The sequence below is a fragment of the Leptonychotes weddellii genome, chromosome 5 (assembly GCF_054177405.1).
Source record: "Leptonychotes weddellii isolate Sample4059 chromosome 5, ASM5417740v2, whole genome shotgun sequence".
In the NCBI taxonomy this organism is placed as follows: domain Eukaryota; kingdom Metazoa; phylum Chordata; class Mammalia; order Carnivora; family Phocidae; genus Leptonychotes; species Leptonychotes weddellii.
The window spans coordinates 149,882,655-149,903,383 of record NC_138373.1 but is presented as its reverse complement, the minus strand read 5'-3'; the positions used below and the strand labels follow the sequence as shown (position 1 = coordinate 149,903,383).

The 20,729-nt window shown below is 46.6% G+C and overlaps 1 protein-coding gene across 1 annotated transcript in view; it reads left to right on the top strand.

Moving 5' to 3' along the window:
* The window catches only part of CIMIP4 (ciliary microtubule inner protein 4), a 16,948-nt gene extending 10,561 nt beyond the window's left edge, over positions 1-6,387 (top strand). The window contains exons 4-5 of the mRNA XM_006742221.3: positions 5,686-5,796; positions 5,996-6,387. Coding sequence (XP_006742284.2) covers positions 5,686-5,796; positions 5,996-6,093 — 209 coding nt within the window. The 3' untranslated portion in view covers positions 6,094-6,387. The remainder of the gene's footprint in view (positions 1-5,685; positions 5,797-5,995) is intronic.
* Positions 6,388-20,729: the final 14,342 nt, after the last annotated feature.

Here is a 20,729-nt window from a genome sequence, read left to right as displayed (position 1 = left end):
CATAATATTCCATGTATATATATACCACATCTTCTTTATCCATTCATCTGTCGATGGACATCTTGGCTCTTTCCATAGTTTGGCTATTGTGGACATTGCTGCTATAAACATCGGGGTGCAAGTACCCCTTTGGATCACTACATTTGTATCTTTGGGGTAAGCTTTTGTTGAATTTAATGGGAGTTCTCTGTTTCTTGGATTTTGATGTCTGTGTCCTTCCCTAGATTAGGGAAGTTTTCAGCTATAATTTGTTAGAATAAACCTTCTGCCCTTTTTTCTCTCTATCTTCTGCAACTCCTATGGTACGAATGTTATTACGTTTTTGGTTTTTTTTTTTAAAGATTTTATTTATTTGTCAGGGAGAGAGAGGGAGAGAGAGACAGAGAGCAAGCACAAGCAGGGGGAGTGGGAGAGGAAGAAGCAGGCTCCCCAAGTAGCAAGGAGGCTGATGCGGGACCCAATCCCAGGACCCTGGGCTCATGACCTGAGCCAAAGGCAGCCGCTTAACCGGCTGAGCCACTCAGGCACCCCTTGAATGTTATTACGTTTTAATTAGTCGCTGAGTTTCCTAAGTCTGCCTTCGTGGTCCATTACCTTTGTTTCCCTCTTCTTTTCAGCTTCATTATTTTCCATAATTTCATCTTCTATATCACTGATTCATTCTTCTGATTCATCCATCCTCATTTTTATGGCATCCATTTGGGTTTGCATCTCGGTTATAGCATTTTTAACTTCAGCCTGACTAGATTTTAGTTCCTTTATCTCTGCAGTAGGGATTCTCTAGTCTTTTATGCTTTTTTCAAGCCCAGCTAGTATTCTTACAATCATTGTTTTAAATTCTGGTTCAGACATCTTACTTATATCTGCATTAAATCCCTGGCCATGAGTACTACTTCCTATTCTTTTTCTGGGGGAATGAATTTCTCCATCTTGTCATTTTGTCCAGAAAAGAAAAGAAGAAAGAAAGAAAAAAAAAAAAAACCCAACAAAACAAAAAAGCAAAAAAACCCCTAGATCCTATGTGTGTTTTGGTCTGCTTGTTAAAAGAATCTAGATCCAAAAATAAAATAAAACAAAACAAAACAAAATAAAATAAAATAAATATATAACAATAAAAAATTTAAAAATAATAAAAGTTTAAAAAGAAATTAAAAATGAGAAAATAAATGAAAAAATAATAATTAAAAACAAAGAATAAAAGTAAAAAGGAAGCTAGTCCCCTTTCCCCTACAGCTGAAGCTTTCCAGCCCTTTATGATCAGTAGACTTGGTGTCAGCAAGTTGTTTGAGCCGTCTTCCGGTGGGAGGGGCCTGTTGTACTGACTCTCAGGCTTGTTTCAGTGGAAATGCGACTCCGGTGCACAGGGCTCAGTGTAAACAGTTCCAGCCTCCACTAGGTGGCGCTGTTTCGCTCCCTGAAGGCTTTCAGCGCTCAGGGTGGGATGGGATAAATATGGCCGCCCAGCTCTCCAGCCCCGGAGATGAAAGTTTGCACCCCCATCCTTCAGGGAGCCCTCACAGAAGAGCAGTCACTCTTGTCTCCCCAGTTTCCATCAGAACTCTGTGTTCTTCTTGCTTGTGTCTGAGCTGTTTTAGGTCAGGCATGTGATGGATTTCAAAACTCCACATTTTAGGGACTCCTGGGGAGCAAACCTGTGCTGATCTCCTGGGGGAGGGTCTCCACCGGCTTTTGCCATTTGCTGGCCCATCCCAGGAAAGCTGTCGCAGGACTGCCCAGCATTCAAAGTTTGTCGCGACACAGAGCAGAAAGCTGGCACCTAGACCGCTGCTCCCAGCTGGCTTCCCTGCTCTCATGCCTGGGAACAGGACAGCACTTAGACACTTCCTGTCTTCCTGTGACGCCAGGGATCCTCAGACCACCCTATCACTCCTGGGACTCTGCCCCACATCACCACCTGAGCACCTTTACGCCAGGCACATGCCCCATGGTAGCGGACTTCTAAAAGTTCTGATTTTGCCCTCTGCTGCTTATAATACTTCGCGGTAGCCTCCTTAAGCAGCCTCCCTCCCCACCACAGTACCTTCAGCTTTGCCTCCCCGCAGTCAACTCTCTGCACCTCCTACCTTCCAAAAGATGGTTGCTTTCTACTTGCAGACTTGCACTTTTTGTTCTCTCAGACTTCTGATTGATTTCTAGGGTGTTCAGAATGATCTGATGACTATCTAGCTGTGTTTGAGGGACCAGACAAGCTTAGAGTCCCCCTACTCTGCCATCTTATCTCCTCTGTTAGGTTTCTTTAGAAGAACTTATCTTTTTTTTTTACTGCTTCTTACAAATGGTATCTTTTTTTAAATGACATTTTCTAACTTTGCTGCTTGTATACACAGATGCGGCTTTTACTTTTGCATATTAGTCTTTCTTTTGTCCTGAAGTCTTGCCCAGCTCACTTGCTAATTCCAAAATTGGTTTGTAGGTTCTTTGGGGCTTCTTCTTAATACTAATAATGGTTGCATTTATACACAACATATGACATGTGCCACCAGGCACGGCTCTAAGTATTTTAGATACTTCCAATTTTCACATAGCCGTGGATGCCACCATTCCCACTTACACACTGATGCTAGGAAATGTTAAATAACCCGCTTAAGGCCACACAGCTAGAAATGGTCAGAGTTGGGATTTGAGTTCTGGCAGCCTGGGGCTGAGTTCACATTATTATTATTATTACTATCATTTTTTAAGATTTATTTATTTATTTGGGGGGTGCAAGCAAAGGGAGAGGATCTTCAAGCGGACTATTTGCTGAGCACGAGCCGGACCCGGGGGCTTGATCTCATGACCCTGAGATCATGACCTGAGCTAAAACCAAGAGTCAGACACTTAACTGAATGAGCCACCAAGGCGCCCCCTGAGTTCACGTTATTAACCACTAGGCTCTTCCCACCTTTATACCATCTCTCCTGGCTGACTTGTCCAGGAGAAGAGTGCATATAAGCAGGGAAAGCCACTAACCTCATTGATTCTAACATTTTACCATTACATATGACATTTTAAACAATTTTGAAGATATCTTTTATCAGATTAAGGAGAGCCCCTCTTATTCCTAGTTTGCACATTAATTTTTTAAAAATTATGAACAGGTCTTGAGTTGTATTAAGTAAGTGTATCTTTTCTGATGATAGCAGATTTGTCAATTTCTCCTTGTAGCTCTGGCAATTTTGCTTTATCTATTTTGAGATTATTCTAATGCAGCAAGTTTAGAACTATACATCGCCTGAATGCATTGCAGTGGTTTTTATTTATCTCATATTTTTATCTTGCAATGCCCTTGCCTTACAGTCTTATTTGTCTGATATCAGTAAAATGCGACCAGATTGCTTTTGGTTAGTATGTGCTTGGCATATCTTTTTCTATACTTCCATGTTTATCCTTTCTCTGTGTCCTTTTGTTTTATGTATGCTTTACATAATATATATTTGGAAAATATCTTCTGTAGTCTGATCATGTTTTTTTGCATCAATGGGGCTTAGTCTATTTATATTTACACTGATCCCTGATACATTTGGAATTATTCCTATGACTTTATTTTGTGTTTTCTGTTGGTGCTGCTTTTTTTCCTCCTTCCTTGTTTTGCATTTGAGTGAAGTTTCTTTTTTTCCAATTTGTGTCTTTAATCTCCCATTTTTTAGTGGTTACCTTTCACATTTTTACACGCATAGCTAACACATTCGGAAGTTGAACAAGATATTTAGGCTTTCCTGAATAATATAAGGATGCTAACAGGCCTCAATTTTATTCTCTCTGCCCCCATCTCAGCTTACATGTTATTATTTTACCAAATTTTAATTCTACAGAAGCGAAGTAGTTTAAGCTGTGGATTCTGGGGACACAGGGTCTGGTTTGGGCCCTCGATCATTAACTTACCTGCTGTGAGACTTTAGACAAGTGACTTAACCTCTCTGTGTTTCCGTGACTTCAACAGTAAGAGGGGGATAATAATCATACCTACTTCTCAGGGTTGTTGAGAAGATTCCATGAGTAAGCTCTATCAAGCTCTGAGAATGTGCTTGGCACATAGTAAATCTTCAAAGATGGTTAGAGATCATTGTCATTATTTTACCCCATAAATTAAAACCCGTGTATATTGTGTATAATTTATGTATATGCATATGTATTGATGTAAATACACATCAATGTATGGCCACTTCTAAGATTTCTTTGGTTCTGGTATTTCAAGTTTTACTTGGATGTACCTAGTTAAAGAATTCTTTTTACATATGCTGATTGGGAAACTGATTCTTGAGTCTGAGAATTCATATATTGCACCAATTCTGGAAAAATTCCCACTATGATTATCTTTTCAAATGCTACCTCTCCAGTTTCTCCAGTCTTACCTTCAGAACTCCACTTACACATGTATCAGAACTTCATCTTAGCGTTTTCATATTTTCCGCATCTTTTCCCCTCTTGTATGCTGCATTCTAGTTAATGTCTTCTTCTTTTTTTCCTTAGCAGACTCCATGCCCAGTGTGTAGCCCAATGCAGGCCTTGAACTCATGACCCTGAGGTCAAGACCTGAAGTGAGATCAAGAGTTGGATGCTTAACCAACTGAGCCACCCAGGTGCCCCCCCTAGCTAATTTCTTTAGCTATATCAACTGGAAGTTGGCCATTTTTTTCTTAGCTGCATCTCATCTGCTATTTTCCTTGTCCCCTGAATTTGCTTTTATTAAACATTCTGATGCCAATTTTCAAACTTAAAAGAAGAGAGAATAATTTAATGACTAGTATGTTGCACTTGTAACCCAGCTTCAGCAATTAATCCATGGCCAATCTCGTTTCATCTTTTCTCCCACCCATCCATCTGCCCACCCCGCATTATTTCAAAGCAAATCCCAGACATCTTATCATCCACTGAATTTATTTTTCAATTATTATAGGTTTTGTTTCTGAAATCCCATTTGCTTCTTTTACTAATCTGTTCTTTCGGGGTAATTTCTTATTCTTTACTGATACTTATTTTATATTCTGTAACGGATCATTTGAATCCTTGCTATCTTTTGGGATTTGGTCCTCTGATGTTTCTGCTGACTCTTGATCCTGATAACTTATTTGTGTGTGTGTGTATTTTAACTTCCACATAGAAATACATTTTCTTTTAATTTAAATTTTAGTTAACATACAATGCAATATAGAAATAAATTTTTTTAAAGATTTTATTTATTTATTTGAGAGAGAGAGAGACAGAGATAGCGAGAGAGCACGAGCAGGGAGGAGAGGGAGAAACAGGTCACACTGAGCAGGGAGCCCAATGCAGGGCTCAATTCCAGGACCCTGAGATCATGACCCGAACCAAAGGCAGACTCTTAACCGACTGAGGCACCCAGGTGCCCCTAGAAATAAATTTTCTGAAAACACAGATATTAATTGTCCCATGCCAGATGGTCCAACAAATTTCCAATAATGTAATCTTCCCAATCTTGCAAGAAAATTTTATTCCTTTGAATAGATAAAGAGACCAAAGCTCTGAGAGGTTAAATACTTGTCTGAGGCCACACTGTTCATAAATGCCAGAGTTGGTGTTTGAACCCAGGCCCACCTCTCCACATCCCTGCCCTCCCACAGTCCACCATCCATAGGGAAACTGACACCCAGGTATGAATCCTTGAGTGCCTGACCTCCGTTGACTTGGGGCTTCTGGGGGTTTCTTCATGGGGTTCCACAGGAGCCCCCGAGGAGACGAAGAGCCTCATGAGGGCCTCCTACACTCCAGAGGTGATTGAGAAATCAGTGAGGGACATAGAGCACTGGCATGGCAGGAAGACGGACGATCTGGGTACGCGGGGTGCTGGGCTGTGGGAGGCGGGTGCTCCCTTACCCGGGCAGGGTGTGTTGGCCCCAAGGTGCAGAGGGAGACCAGAGCAGCAGGTAGAGCTCTGGGGTGGGTCTGGGAGAAGCATGGATCACCTCTGGGGCCCGGGCACTCCAGAAGTCCTCTGGGTGATCTGGGCTGGCTCCTGCCCTGCTCTCTGCAGGACGGTGGCACCAGAAAAATGCGATGAATATGAACTTACAGAAAGCATTGGATGAGAGATTTGGAGAAAAGAGCAAAAACAAGAGCTCAAAGTACTAGATACGACTGGGAAGAGTTGCCCTCCACTCAGAGAAAGCGCTAACAATAAAGAAAAACACATCTGAATGTTCTCCTCTTCTTGTTGCTTCCCTTCACGTTGGGGTGGGGGCAGATGTGTGGTACTGGAAAGACCAACTGGGGGAGGAGAGAAGCCCCAAGAGCCCAAACTCTCCTCAGACCTTCCCCCTAGACATACACCCCTTCCCTCATAATTCCAGGACAGGATGTGGGAGCTGAGCGCCGCTTGGCTTCTCCCTCATGTCCTGTGGGAGGGGCCTCACAGTGGACACTGCGGGAGTTTACCTTGCATGTCCTCCCTAGCTGAACCCCGATTATTTTCAGACATCATTCCTCCCCCAGGAACCCATGGACTTCAGAGGAATCAGGCATGCCCCCTCCCCCCACCCAGTGCAAGGGTGGGTTTGATTGGTCTCAGGGTAATTCTCGCCTCTCTCCCTGCGCACACAAACTGATTGGTTCAGAAATGGGCGTATGACTCAAATTGGGCCAATGAGATGCAAGGAGAGGTGCGGGTGTGTGGAGCCTTCTGGGAAATTCTTTTGTCCACTGGGAGAGCTGGGAAGCATCCCTCTCTCCTGTTGTGTTGAGTGAGGAATGATGCAGTGCAGACCGCTCCTGGCGGAAAATCTGGGACCGGAGGAATCGCAGACGCTGGGGCACGATCTGGATTCTCCTTGACCTCACTGAGCTGCTCCATCCACCTGGCCAGAAGCCACCACTTCTGGACTTCTTATAAGGCAAGCCTGGGCAACTTTTCATTGTTTAAGACAAAGTCATCATTAGCCAGTCAAGGTCCCTGGTAACAACAGGGGAGGGACCTGGGGACTGGGTTCCCAGGGAAGAGTCCTCCAGGGATGGGGTTCCAATTTAGACCGTCATGTCTACCAGCTGATCCCGAAGGGCTTTACCTGGTGGGTCTCCAGGCCAGCAGCAGTGTCACTGACATGCATCCTCAAAACTTGTCCCACTCATGGGTTGTTGTTTCCTGTGTTCCAAACCACACTCAAACCAAGAGGCTTAAAACGACAATGATCATTTATTTGCTTGTGATTATGCAATTTGGCTCGGTGTGACTCATTTCTGCTCCATGTGGCGTCTGTTGTGGGAATGACAGCCGTTCTCACATGCCTGGTACCCGGTGGGGATAAGTGCCATAGCTGGGGGCTGCCTGGGCATCACTCTCTCCCCATGGGGCCTTCCCTTGTGACTAGCTTGGGCTTCTTCTTGACATAGTGATGGCATTCCAAGGAGCAGCTTTCCAAAGGGACAAGACTCTAGTGTGTAAGAGCTTATCACACCTTGCACTGGCTTGTTAACGTCCCTGTGGTCAAAGGGACATATGGTCCAGCCCAGACTCGTACAAAGAGACTGCACAAGAGTATTAGCATAGGCAGGACAGGTTCAGGTTCAATAACAGCCTACCACAGTGATCACCATGCTTTGGAAAAATTGAAAGCAGATCGCTGTCAGGAGAAGGGGAACCACAAAAGGGAAAGACTTTTTTAAGATAGGATTGGAGCAGGATGCAGCATGGGGAAGTGAGCTTGGTTTGATTTAATATTGATTGGGTACCTAATTACGTACGAGGTGCTGAGTTCAGCTCAACTTCTTTATGGAGTATGTAATTTCTACAAGGCACTGTTCTTGTGCTGGAAAACCAGACTTCATTTTTATTGAGTAGCTACTATCTGCTCATCACAACTTAGAGCTGAAAAAACACACCATCCTGGGTGTTGTAGCAATAGCAGACCTCATGCTATTCTGACCTAGAAATTGTAATATGCCTGGTGCATATGATTGTATGTCCAATGCTTTACACACACAACCTTCTTTCATCCCGACACCAGTCCTCAGAGCTAGAATCTTTATGAAGATGGGAAATCCAAGGCTTGGAGAAACCAAGTAAATTGCCCAAACTCATGCCACTAGGAAGCGGGGATCGGAAGTCCAGAAATTTCTGACCAAAGCCATTTTCTACTCTACCAGACAATCGTACTGTCATGTCAACAAATACATACTGAGCACCGCAAACACTCAGCCCTGTTAGGCACTGTGAGGGACAGTGATGTGAATCCAATAAAGTCCTTGTCCTCAAGGATGTTCCGGTCTGCAGAGGACTGATGTGGAAAAGGCTGGCCTTGGGGCTCATCCATCCAACTGACCAAATTGTAATGTGCATCTACCCTCTGACCAGCACTGCCCAATGAATGGGGAATTGAGAGGTGAATAAGACATGATGCCTGTCCTTAAGGAGCCCAGAGTCTGGTGGAGAGACAGATATATCAGTGCATGGATGCTCAGAAGTTTTGCAGATGCAGTGAGAAGTTCATCCAAGGCAGAGGAAGTACAAAGGAGAACTTGGGATGGGCTGGGGCTGGTGGTCACAGAGGCATTCACAGAGGAGGTAGCTCGAGTCTTGGCACATGAATAGGTAACTCAAGTGGATTGGAAGAGACAAAGCATTCGAGACAGAGGACACAATGTGAATAAAAAGCCAGTATGGTGTCCTTGGCCACCGATACAGCCCAGGGGTCTTGCTAAGCTTGGAGGGTAGGGCTCCCAAGGTGGGGCACAGAGATCAGGTGGGAAAGACAGATGGAAAAATCTGTGCCTGGACGGGGCTGTGCCCTGGGAGAGCCTTACATGTGAGATCCAGCCCCTTCCTCCAGAAGCTCATAACCTAGCCAGAATAGAGGGTTCATAAGGACTGAAGAAGCCAAACAGAAGAGTTGAGAAGATGCTCAGCATCTCCAATGATCAGAGAGACACAAACTAAAACAAAGTCCTTGGGTTGGCAAACATTCAAAAGCAAGTGGAGGTGAGGTGGAAAGTGGGACCTCTCATACAATCCATGAACTGTGAATGCACAGCAGCAAGGAAGAATTAAGCAAAATTGAAATCCTATAACCTAGAAACTCCACTCTCTGTAGCCTGAAGAAACTCTCACATGATCACGAGGAGCCCCGCACAAAGACATTCACCGCCGTGCTGTGTGCACGTACATGTCTGCCAGCAGGAAAATGGACAAACGGGTAACCTACAGCAGGGGAAAGGAATGACCTGGGTCGCCAGATGGCAGCATAGAAAGATCTCACGATACGTGGCAGTGGGTTCTGGAAAGGACAATCTGCAGAACAAGCCTTACTGTATGAAACGGCACCATTTGTGCAACCTTCAAAAGGCACACACAGAGCCCCTCATTGCTCATGGAAGCAGTGATGAGTAGCGGAGGTGGATTGGAAGGAGGCAGACATTCAGCTTCACATTGTATTTATTTAGCTCTTTTCAGATGCTTTGCTTCCTGTAATTGCCAGAGAGTTGCCAAAAGGGGAGCTGATTTAACATCAAGCCAGCGATTTCAATTTTGACATAAGCGAGCAAATGTAACAGGTGTCATGACTTTGCCTCAGCTTAAGATTTGACCCCAGAACATTAAGATGAACTCTTTTAGGTTAAATATTGAATATTCAAGAGAGAGAGAGAGAAGCCATAATACAGGCAAAATAAAACATGCATAGATTTTTAAAAAACTAAGTCCTTTACCCATTGGTGCTGTTTCCAACACTGTTCCTTGTTCTTCATTCTCCTGAAGTCCCTAGACGGTGGAATTCACAGTGATTCTTAAAGTTTCAAGGAGGTACAGGGACCAGGTCTTAAGTAGCATTAATTCACATGGTGGAAAAGTTATCTATCCTTTAATCCATGCCATCCCATTTGCTCAGAGTGACTCAGAACCATCTTCTTAATTTCTCTTATACCCAAGTACAACCTGAGAGGGAACTTAAAAAAGCAACCTCTGATGCTCCTCGGGAGAGCCAGCCCACCTGCCTCACTTGGCTATTATCTTGATCCAGCTCTACCCCTGGTGGCCGTGTCTCTAAATTGCAGGCTGAGTACGTAGGCTTCATAAATCCAGGAGGTACACGTTAAGGAGGGGACCTAGAGAGCATTAGGTTACATCTTTCTAACCATGTCTTTTCTGCCCTCCACCCATAGCTCCATTTACAGATGAGGAAACTGAGGCCCAGTTGAAGGAGTTTATGTCTAATCTGGAAGTGAACAACCATGTGGCCAGATTTGCAAATCCAACCGTCCGCAGTGGTGTGGGGTGGCAGGCAGAGCCTTCTCCCATTCTCCCTCCAGGAATCATGGCCTCTGAGCTGCAGCAAAAGCAAGGGAAAATCCAAATGCAGCTTTGTAGTCTAGAGGCAACGAGGGACTTTATAGCCATAGGGGATTCTCACACTGGGCTTGAGTCCCTGGGAAGAGCACCTGACTTGTCAGAGCCTGGCACTCATGTCCAGCAGAGATCTTTGTCAGGATTACCTGAGAAAGTGCATGGCCAGGGTCTGGCACAGTGCAGAGCCCTCTTACAGGTGCAATGAACGCTTGGTCTTTTCTTTCCTTTCCTTCAGGACCAGGCTGCAGGGAACGCTGCAACATGCTAATAGGTGTTCTGTAAAAATTGTCCCATCGTCAAGTGAATTTGGGTGACGCTGGTTTAAATAACCCTAACAGATTTCTTTTGTGCAAGACTTCTTAAAACTGGGAATATGCTAAAATTCCTTGTGTCACTCCAAATTCTTGCATGTAGGGTTCCGTTTCCCATTGTGCCTGGTGCAGATAGAGCGAGCCGTTAATATCTGCAACAAGAATAATGATTTTATTAAAATTGCAGGTTTGGAAGCCTGGGAAGTCAGGCCAGGAAGAGTAACCCTGTTTTTGGGGGGGTGGTAAATGGGTTGATGTGTGAACCAAGATGCTCATTATCAAGGTTTCTGCAGAACTATGGCTGTCAAAGGGCCTGGCACCCCTTCCCTCTGGTCAACCCTGCAGGTAGCCCACCTGGGGAGCAGATAAGTAATCAGAAAAGGCATGAGCCTGTCCTTGGGATGGGGGGCTGAGGTTTATGACTGGTATTGCACCAGGCAGGCTGAGGGAGGGCTAGCCCAGCCTCCTGCTCACTGCCCTGTGTTGCTAGCGTCCCCGGTTTACCAGCAAAAGGGTGACCGCCCCCCCACAACCAGGCAGTGGCCAGGAGGCAGACCTGGTCCTCTCCTATTCCACATCTCCTTCCAGTGGGCTGGTATTTACTGAGCACCTACTATTTGTCAGGTGCTTGGCACCATGAGAGAAACAGGGATGAGTTGTCCTTCTGCTCAGAGGGCTCCCAGGCTGGGGGGTGATAATGGGGAACATAGATGAGTATATTACAAGGGGATGAGAGGGTCAGGACAGAACAGAGGGAGAGGGTGCAGCACGGGGCTCTGGGGCCTCCGGGGCAGGCCTCCGGGAGCCATGATGTGCTTCCCGCTGTGGACCACAGGAGGTTTCGGGTGAATGTTGCTGGAGCTCTGGAGGAGGTCAGGGTCCTGGTAGGGTAGAACATTCCAGATCTGAGGGAAGAAGGTTTGTGACTGCTGATCTTGTGGAGTTCAGAACTGAAGAGCTTCACTGCTGCTTATCTGCTCCTGTTATAAAGAAAACCAAACAAAGAAAAAAAAAAAAAAAGAAAAAGAAAACCACAGGTCCAAAATGGAGTCACTTAGGCCAAGTCCCCAAGGAGGGGCTTATACTTAATCTAACGCAGTTCCCGGCCTCCCAGGGAAGTCTCTGGGCAGCACCCACGAGGTCATCTGTCACGGGGTCTCCCCATCCCCTGAAGGGAGAGGAGGTCATCCGTGTACCTGCTCTTCCCCCTCAGGGAAAGTGACCTGGCCAGAGCCGGTCCTTGTTGTTCCGTTGCTAATTGCTCCTCCTGTTTCTTCCTATAAAATCCTTCCATTTCGTACAGCTAGCCAGAGCTTCCCTGTACCTGGGATGCTGCCCCATCTGTGAATAAAGCCAATTAGACCTTCACATTTACTCAGTTGAATTTTGTCTTTTAATGGGCCCCTGGTCATTCCCACAGCTCTCCCCCTTTGGTTCTGTAGGCGCTCAAGCCCTTGTGATCTATAAGGTTCTTCCTTCAATTCATCTCCACCCTTGGCTCTTAAGGGATTTCCCCTAGGTTTTGGTTTGCCCTTCAGTTGGGTCTGTTAACCACTTTGCCCAGGGTAACTCCCCACTCCCCAGCCCCCTTGCAAATGTCCACCACAGGGAAGCTGAGTCCCTCTGGAGACTATCTCCCCAGACTGGAGGCTCGCACCCCAGGGTGACCCCATTAGGAATAGTAACATCACTGACACTTCTGTGTACATTAAGTCAGTCACGGCCCCCCTGGGATGAGGGAGCAGAAGGCAAGCTGACACCCTGCGCCTCTCCAGCCTCTCCACCGTCCCCCACCCACCCCCCAGCTCCCAGGCGGGACATGTGTGTGACATTCCTCAGGCCCTCCCAGCTGCCCTATAACTAAGGGGAGGAAAAACCAAATGGTTCACTGGGAGATCACAGTCCTGCAGGACAGGAGCCTCCATCAGCTTACAAAGTCTTCGTGATTGACAAGAAGAGAGCATTCTTATCAATAGCCCAACTTTCAGGAACCCATAGATTCCATTTCCTGGAGCCCTAACATCCCCTCCTCTCCACAGTGTGTGGGAAACAGAGGCAGAGTGGAATGTCAATACAATTAAATGTCTTTATAACCTACAGCCCATTGACAAATACTTGAGATAGAGTAGAACATTCCTCCAGGAAACTCCCAACTATCTTAAAGTTAATGCCTTACTAGAGAGAGAAAAAACAACCTTAGCTTGACAAAACCCTGGCCTCCAGGATCATGAGAATCTTCTTTAGCAGATGAAAGTCCTTTTGGACACCTGCCTTTGTCCTTACCTCCCCCAACTCCCAAGTATAGAATCAGTCACCCCTCACACTTACAATGCAACTCTTTCTGCTCACGGGGTCCTGTCCCCGTGCTTTAATAAAATCACCCTTTTGCACCAGACGTTTCAAGAATCTTTTCTTGGCTGTCAGCTCCGGACCCCAACAGCATTCCAAAACCACATCACGTGCAACATAAGTGCTTTTACTGTCTCATTTTACAGATCCGGAACGAGGGACAGAAAAGTCTGGTGACTCGCCCAAGGTCACACTGGTGAGTAGGTGCCGGGGCCGGGGTTTGAATCCAGGTGGTCTAACTCTCAAGTCCATGCCCTTAAGCACTAGGTTACAGTGTTCTGAGGAAGTGTAAACGGTGGTTTTTGTCAGGAATGAGTATGGGCAGGGGTGAGGCTTCCAGAATGTTTGTATTCAGAGTTCAGAGGAGGAAGTTCACACAGAGATTTTCATATTTGCTGCTTGTCTCCAAATTCTTCCTCATAATGAAATGTCAGTGATCTTTTAAAGCTGGGGAAGGAGGAGGAAGGGGGGCAGAGCGTTTGACTTGAGTGAGCGCCAGGCAATGCCTGCAAAAAAAAACTAAGCCTAGCGGTGTTTCCCGGTGACCCACTGAGAACCCGAAGTCTTTAGACCACATGCTCCTTCCCTAAAGAAGAGCAGGAGCACAGAGGCTGCAAAGTGTCGAGGGACCCCCGTACCCTCTCATTTAACACATGGAGAAACTGAGGCACACGGTGGCGAGTGAAGTGGGATCTCAGTGACCTCATGACTCTTGCTACCTCAGCTCACGGCTGGCAGAGCTGGGACTCGGGGCTCAGATTCTCCTTCCAGTTGCTGGCTGGGCCACCAAACAGCGCTGGGCAAGCCTGCTCCCAGCCCGGGTTCCTGGCCTGCAATCTGATAGTCAGAGATCTTCGTCACAGGGTGCCTGTAAGGGCTAGAAGTGTCCCTGAGTGTGGGGCACAGAGTAGGCGCTTTGATAGATGCTATTGTGTTACTGTTTCCCAATAGGCCCTTGCTCCCCAGAAATCATTAAAAAACAAAGAAGCCAAGAAAGGAGAAGCAGTGGGGAGGCAGAAAAGCTGAGAGGAGAGAAGAAGGATGCCTATGGGGTCAGAAATCGGGCTCGCTTTCTGGAGGGTGAACAAGGCTTTGCATGCAGGAGACAGAAAAACACATTACCTACCACCGAGCTGTCCTTGTCCATTGTTAGCTGGCTGAACAGAGAGAAACTAAAAACAACAATGAAAACCCCCTCAAGAACAGGCCCTGGGGGCAGAGCCCTGATGGCTGGGTACCAGCCTTGGAGGCAGCCTCAGAGTCTGGGTTCCCTGGAAGTAGACCCTGGGGCAATGGTCCCGTGAAGCCCTTACTGGGAGATGCCCCCAGGGGAGTGGGGAAGGGAAAGAGAAGGAAGCCAATAAAATGTACATTGTCTGGTAAATGACTGCTCCAACCACTGGAAGGAATGGAGATCCCCCAGGGAACTCTGGGAGCTGTGTGGCCCCTGGGCTTCCGAGTTATCCCACCGGAGGGTGTAGGGTGTAGGGTGAGAGCCGCTCCCAAGATGCCAGCCTCTGGCCAGCTCGGCTCTGGCAGCCCGAGAGCATCCTCTGGGAGGCCATGCACTCCTGGCCGGGGAAGGCAGGTCAAGTACTCTGAGCAGCAAAGGGGGCAGGGGTGTGCCGTCAAAGATAAAGCCAGACATCAGTTAAAGAGGGGAAAATAGATTTTGAAAGGCAGAATGAGGGTGTAGCAGGGGGAGGGGGGGCTCAAGGGACAAGTTACAAAGGGTTGGTCAGCGTCCATGCCATTCGGCAGCTGCGTCTGCTGTTTGGCCATTATGGAAGGTGGGATCTGGTCCTCCCACAGAGACTCGACACAGGCCTATCCTTCCAGATGACTGCATTTCAGAGGAATGGAAAGATACTCCTGGGTAGTAGGAGATACAGCCATGTCTCAAGGGGGAGGAAGAAGGATTTGCAAGTCTAAGCTCTTTTTAGTGAATGCCCTAAGAAAATGAGCACAGGGACCTATCACCAGGTTTGGCCGGAGCAAACAGAAAATTCTGATGGCAGTGAGCTTTCTCAGGCAGGCATTTCAGTGGGAGCCTGGGCTCATCCTAGGGACACAGCCTAATGCTGCTAGAAGCCCACATTAGAGCTTGGTCAAGCCTCTCAGTGCAGGGGTTTGGATGGAGTGGTTATGTGCGGAGAGTTCTTTCAATTCTGTAACACCTGTTATAGGCAACATCAGGAGAGCCAGCCCATCTGCCATTCCCCAGCAGCCTCAGCTAGAGACCCGAGGCTCCTGTGACTCGGAACGCAAACACCTGTTCTATCTCTCACACACACAGAAACATACAGACACAAATACACCATACGCGAACATGCACAAAATCACCTAAGCAAACATGTATGCCCATCGCACACATGCTTGCACAGACTGGCGCGTATCAACACGATGCACAGGGCAAATGAACACGTGTGTACACGTACACGCAAATGCACGGCATACAAAAGCATCGCTAACATGCACACATCCAAATACAAGTGTGCAAGCAGGGGTGGCTTCTTAGGGACGCAACCTGTGCTCAGAAGGGCCCCACACCTGTGTGGTGTCCCCACTGTTCCGGTTTTGAAATGCTTAATAATGCACACACAGGTGTTCTCTCTCTCATTCTGTTTTGCTCCGTCCTCCTCTCTTGTCTTTTCACAGGAAGTTCCCATGAAGTTCCATCTTCAGCCCCGAAACCAGATTTCTTAAAAGGAAAACTGAAAACTGCCGCTGGAGGGGTTGCCCCCACAGATCGGGCTTGAAGTCATGTCGGCCGTCGACCTCTAGGTGGCAGCACCGAGCCGAGCCACGCTGCAGTCGGGGAGGAAGAAAGGGGGAGGGGGGGAGACAAGGAAGTGGGTGTCCCTGGGGCACTCCCGGAATCTACTCTCTTCCAGAAAGCATGGAGATTTCCCGAAGCAACAGTCTCCTAGGGATTTTCCAGTCCATTTTTTTGTGCCTGTATTTTTTCCAATTCATTTTTTCCCGTTCTTTTTAAATATATTTTTTTGTTGTTTCTTAAAATTGATGACATTTTCCCCCACCTAAGCCCCTACCCATATTTCTGTTATTTTTTTTTACATGTATTTATTTATTTGAGGGGGGAGGAGCAGAGAGAGAAAGAGAGAGAGAGATTCTCAAGCAGACTCCCTGCTGATTGCTGAGCCCGACGCGGGGCTTGATCTCACCACCCTGAGCATGACCAGAGCTGAAATCAAGACGCCCAACCAACTGAGTCACCCAGGCGCCCCTACCCATGGTTCTTACCTCTGGGTATAAACACACATACGTGTTTTATTTTCCCCTAAATAGACTTATATTCTGCGCGCATTCTTCAACTTACTTTTCACTTAATGCGACTTATTTACACATTCAGATCCAATATTGCTAAGTCTGCCTTCAGCATAACGCAGGTGGTGGGGTAACTGAACGGTCTGCTCTCAGCGGGTGCCCCCACGAGGCAGCTTTGTGTTCTCCCATGACGGCATCCTCACCGAGCTGCCTGGACTCTCCCCTTCTCCTCCCTAATGACGTCTTGGGCAAGTTCCCCAGCTTTCTGACCGATGTCAGTTCTTTTTACAGTCCACTCCCACTTAGTCTCATTGTTCCTCCCCTAAGACTCGAACCCTTGCTGAGAGAACCAGAAAGGGAGGATCTTGGTTGCTTGGTTCCCTCCCCCTCTCTCCCACATGCTTCCAGCTCCTCGGACCTCTTAGGGTGGGAGGGCTGGAGAAGGGTTCCGTCTTTCCCAGTGCCTCTGTGGACCACTGGAACTTGGTTGCTGCCTCTCTGGCCGGCTCTGACCAGCTGTCGGGGCCCTCTCTTGGGTTCTGGCCACCCAAGCCTGGATACCTTCCTCAGAGTCCAGTGGAATGTTAGCCATCAGATAGGGGAGTATAGGAAACTCCTCTGCACCCACCACTGGACCCACCATGGCCTCCAGTTTTCTTTCCTCCTCGTTGGATCTTCAGAAGGCAGAGCAGCAAGCCCCCTGCAGGCCCTGCCCCCTGACTGTGGAGGGAAGTGTCAGTCTCCCCTTCCGGCACATACCCCCAGCCTCAACCAGTGGTTCTCCTGCAGGCATCCTCACCTGGCTTGGGGTAGTGGGGAGAAATCCCCCTTCCCCATGGGGAGGGAGGGGAAGAGCCACAGATTTTCCAAGTGGTCGAACACTTCTGGGATTGGGCGGGGGAGGGGGGGAGGGTGCAGCCAGAATGTGTCACAGATGCTTTGGGTGGCAGAACCCAGAGAGGACATCTGACCCCCATCACTTGTGATTCTTTTCAGATCCTTGATACCTCTCTGTCTAAATTTGGAGGAATGAGATTGGATCATATACAATAATCAACTTGAAATAGATTGAAGACTTAAATGCAAGACCTGAAAGTGTAAAACTAGAAGAAAACGTAAGGGAAAGCTTCTTGACATTGGATTTGGCAATGGTTTTTTGGATCCAACACCAGAAGCACGGGAAACAGAAGCAAAAATAAACAGGTGGGACTCCATCAAACTGAAAAGCTTCTGCACAGCAAAGGAAACCATCAACAAGATGAACCGAACAACCGACAAATGGGAGAAGATATTTGCAAATTATATATCTGATAAGGGATTAATAGCCAAAATATGTAAGGAACGTTACAACTCGGGCGCCTGGGTGGCTCAGTTGGTTAAGCGACTGCCTTCGGCTCAGGTCATGATCCTGGAGTCCCGGGATCGAGTCCCACATCGGGCTCCCTGCTCGGCAGGGAGCCTGCTTCTCCCTCTGACCCTCCCCCCTCTCATGTGCTCTCTGTCTCTCTCATTCTCTCTGTCTCAAATAAATAAATAAAATCTTTAGAAAAAAAAAAAAAAAGAAAAAAAAAAAAAAGAAAAAAAAAAAAAAAAGGAACGTTACAACTCAGTAGCAAAACCAACCAACCAAACAAAAAAACCCCAAACAAATAACATAATATAAATAACAAAAACAAATGTACGATATAGATTTCATTCCATATATATTCCATATATATTCCAATAACTAATTATATATATGTATCTGCATATATCTGTATGCAGATACATATATATAATGGAATGGAATATCTAAATGGAATATTATTCAGCCATAAAAAAGAAGGAAATCTTGCTACTTGTGACAACAAGGATGAATCAGAAGGACATTACACTACGTGAAATAAAGCCAAGTATTGCATGATCTCACTTCTATGTGGAATCTACAAAAGTCAAATTCATAGAACCAGAGGGTAGAGCAGTTGCCAGGAGCTGAGTTGTTGGAGGAAATGGGGAGAGGTTGGTCAAAGGGTACGAGCTTTCAGTTATAAGAGGAATGAGTTCTTGAGATCTGATATATAGCATGGCGATTGTAGTTAATACTCTCTTGCAGACCTGAAATTTGCTAAGAGAGTAAATCACAAGTGTTCTCACCACACACACACACACACACACACACAAGGTCACTATATGAGGCCATGGATGCATTAATGAACTTGACCGTGGTGATCATTTCACAACGTGCACATATATTAAATCATCATATTGTACACTCTGAAAAATCACCTTGTACAACCTAATTGTGTAACTTTTTTGTCTTTCAATCATAGGTTAATAAAGCTGGGGGGAAGACATACGTTGGTGTGGTAGGACACGATAAGGCCTACTGAGGACGGAGAAGCCAGTTGCCAGCAGTCATCTGGGGACACGGGACGCATCTTGTACAGATGTGCAGCTGCCCAAGACAAAAATATTATCTAATGAGCATGCAGAGTGCTCAGAGAGAATCGTCGTTAGAACAAATTCAGAACAGGACGTAATTTGTGCTGATGTGCAAGCACGTGGTAACTGATAGAACTAGCTGGATCTCTCAGGTGAACCCCCATCTCCCCCACCACCTTTTAGAGACACACGGGGCAGATGCATCTTACCGTTGGAGGACAGGAGCAGCAAAACCCTTGACCTTGGCATCCCCAGAGCTCCTTACTCTCTTTCATCTATTTCTGCCATTTTCCATCAAACCAACCACCTGTTATAGAGACCTCTGGAAATGTGGTCATTCCTGCTTCGGTTTCCAGCCTCCCTTGAGAGGCTCTGTAGTGGTTTCTTTGCAGACTGGGGATGACAGTGGGAGAGGCCACCTTCGAGATAGTCTCCCTGTGGTCCGTGGGGTAGGGTGGGATCCAGGTGTAGTGGAGGCCAAGAGAAAGATCTTCAGAGGTGCTGTGGCCAGCATGAGGGGAAGCAGAGATGGACTAGGAAAAGTATAGCATGGCCTGAGAGATCTTTAGCAGGTGTTAATGGGTCATGGTGTACTTAGGACTGAAATAGTCGGGTGACTATCAGAGTTTTAATCTGTACAAGTGAAAAAACTCTTAACAGACAGAGATGTGATGTGGACCACCTTTCTAAGGAGTTCTGCCCCCTTGACCAGTTCCTAGAACCGAGCCAGCTCACAGACCCAGAGCCCCTTGATTGAAGGGGAGGGTGGTCCTCTCGAGGAATGACTCGGCTACTCTGCCTAAAATGTATTTGGGAAATGCTTCTCCCTGCCTTCTCCAAAGGTACTGTGCACTGGGGAAAGGGAAGTACCCAGACTTTTTGAAGACTATTGCTCCAGAAACAAGGCTAGAGCTGGGACAGGCCTTTCTTAATGGCCCACTAGCAAATATTTTATTCCTGTTTCTGCAATATTGGGCTTTGCTGGTTTAGAGATCTTAGTTCCCAAGAGAAGACTGCTTCTAATGAGAAATCAAACAAGGGTTCTGTTGACCTGGAAGCTGAGACTGACATCCAGCCACAGGCAAGAAGACTGTTATCACACCATGCAGTGGGGAAGAAGAGGAACCCGGGGCATTGTCTGCAACACCTCTTAATATTACATGTCCAGTGGCAAAAGTTAGTTAAAATACTCCAGCAACCCAATGGAGCCAGAACCACCTTCAGGAATGGCTTGGGTCCCCCTGTGAGGGAAAGAACCATGAGAGCCAAAGCGGTGGCTGAGGGCAAGGAAAACACAGGATGGGTGAAGGAAAAACACATTATTCATTCTCGTCGTGTTCACAGGACCAGTTGCAGAAAGGAGGACTGTGCAGGCACTATTCAGTTTTTTCTCCTTTAAAAAAAAGCATACTTCATTTTACTGCTATTGAAATACTAAGAGTATTCTGAAGTATCAGCATTCACAAGGCAAGTCGGCTTTGATTGACATACATTTTTTTAAGGTTGATTGATTGATTTGAGAGAAAGAGAGAGCACAAGTTGGAGGGACAGAGAGAGAGAGGGAGACAGAATCGCAAGCAGACTCCCTGCTGAGTGCAGAGTCCCATGTGGGGCTCCATCCCAGGACCCCGAGATCACGACCTGAGCGGAAACCAAGAGTCCGCCGCTCAACCGACTGTGCCACCCAGGTGCCCAGACATACATTTCCTTTTAAGAGTTTCCTCAAAGACATCTTCAGTTTGAAACACACATATCATTAAATAAGAAGTTGCTCATAAAACACGGTTGCAACATTTTGCCTGGCCCTTGGACTTTTTTCTGTCTCAAAAAAAAAAAAAAATCTTTTTTTTCCCACTCCTCTGTATCTAATACAAAGTATTTCTGATTCAACATTTATGTTATTGGATATTTAAGGGAGTTGTGACTGGGCTGAGAAAGGATGCACGTCTCTGAGAGAGAGTGAGCATAGCTTCATCGGATTGAGTGACAGTTGGCTTGCGTTATGCAGAAGCATGACGTTTTCACTTCCTGTTTTTGGAAGTCAAACACGAGTAAAGGGACGTGCG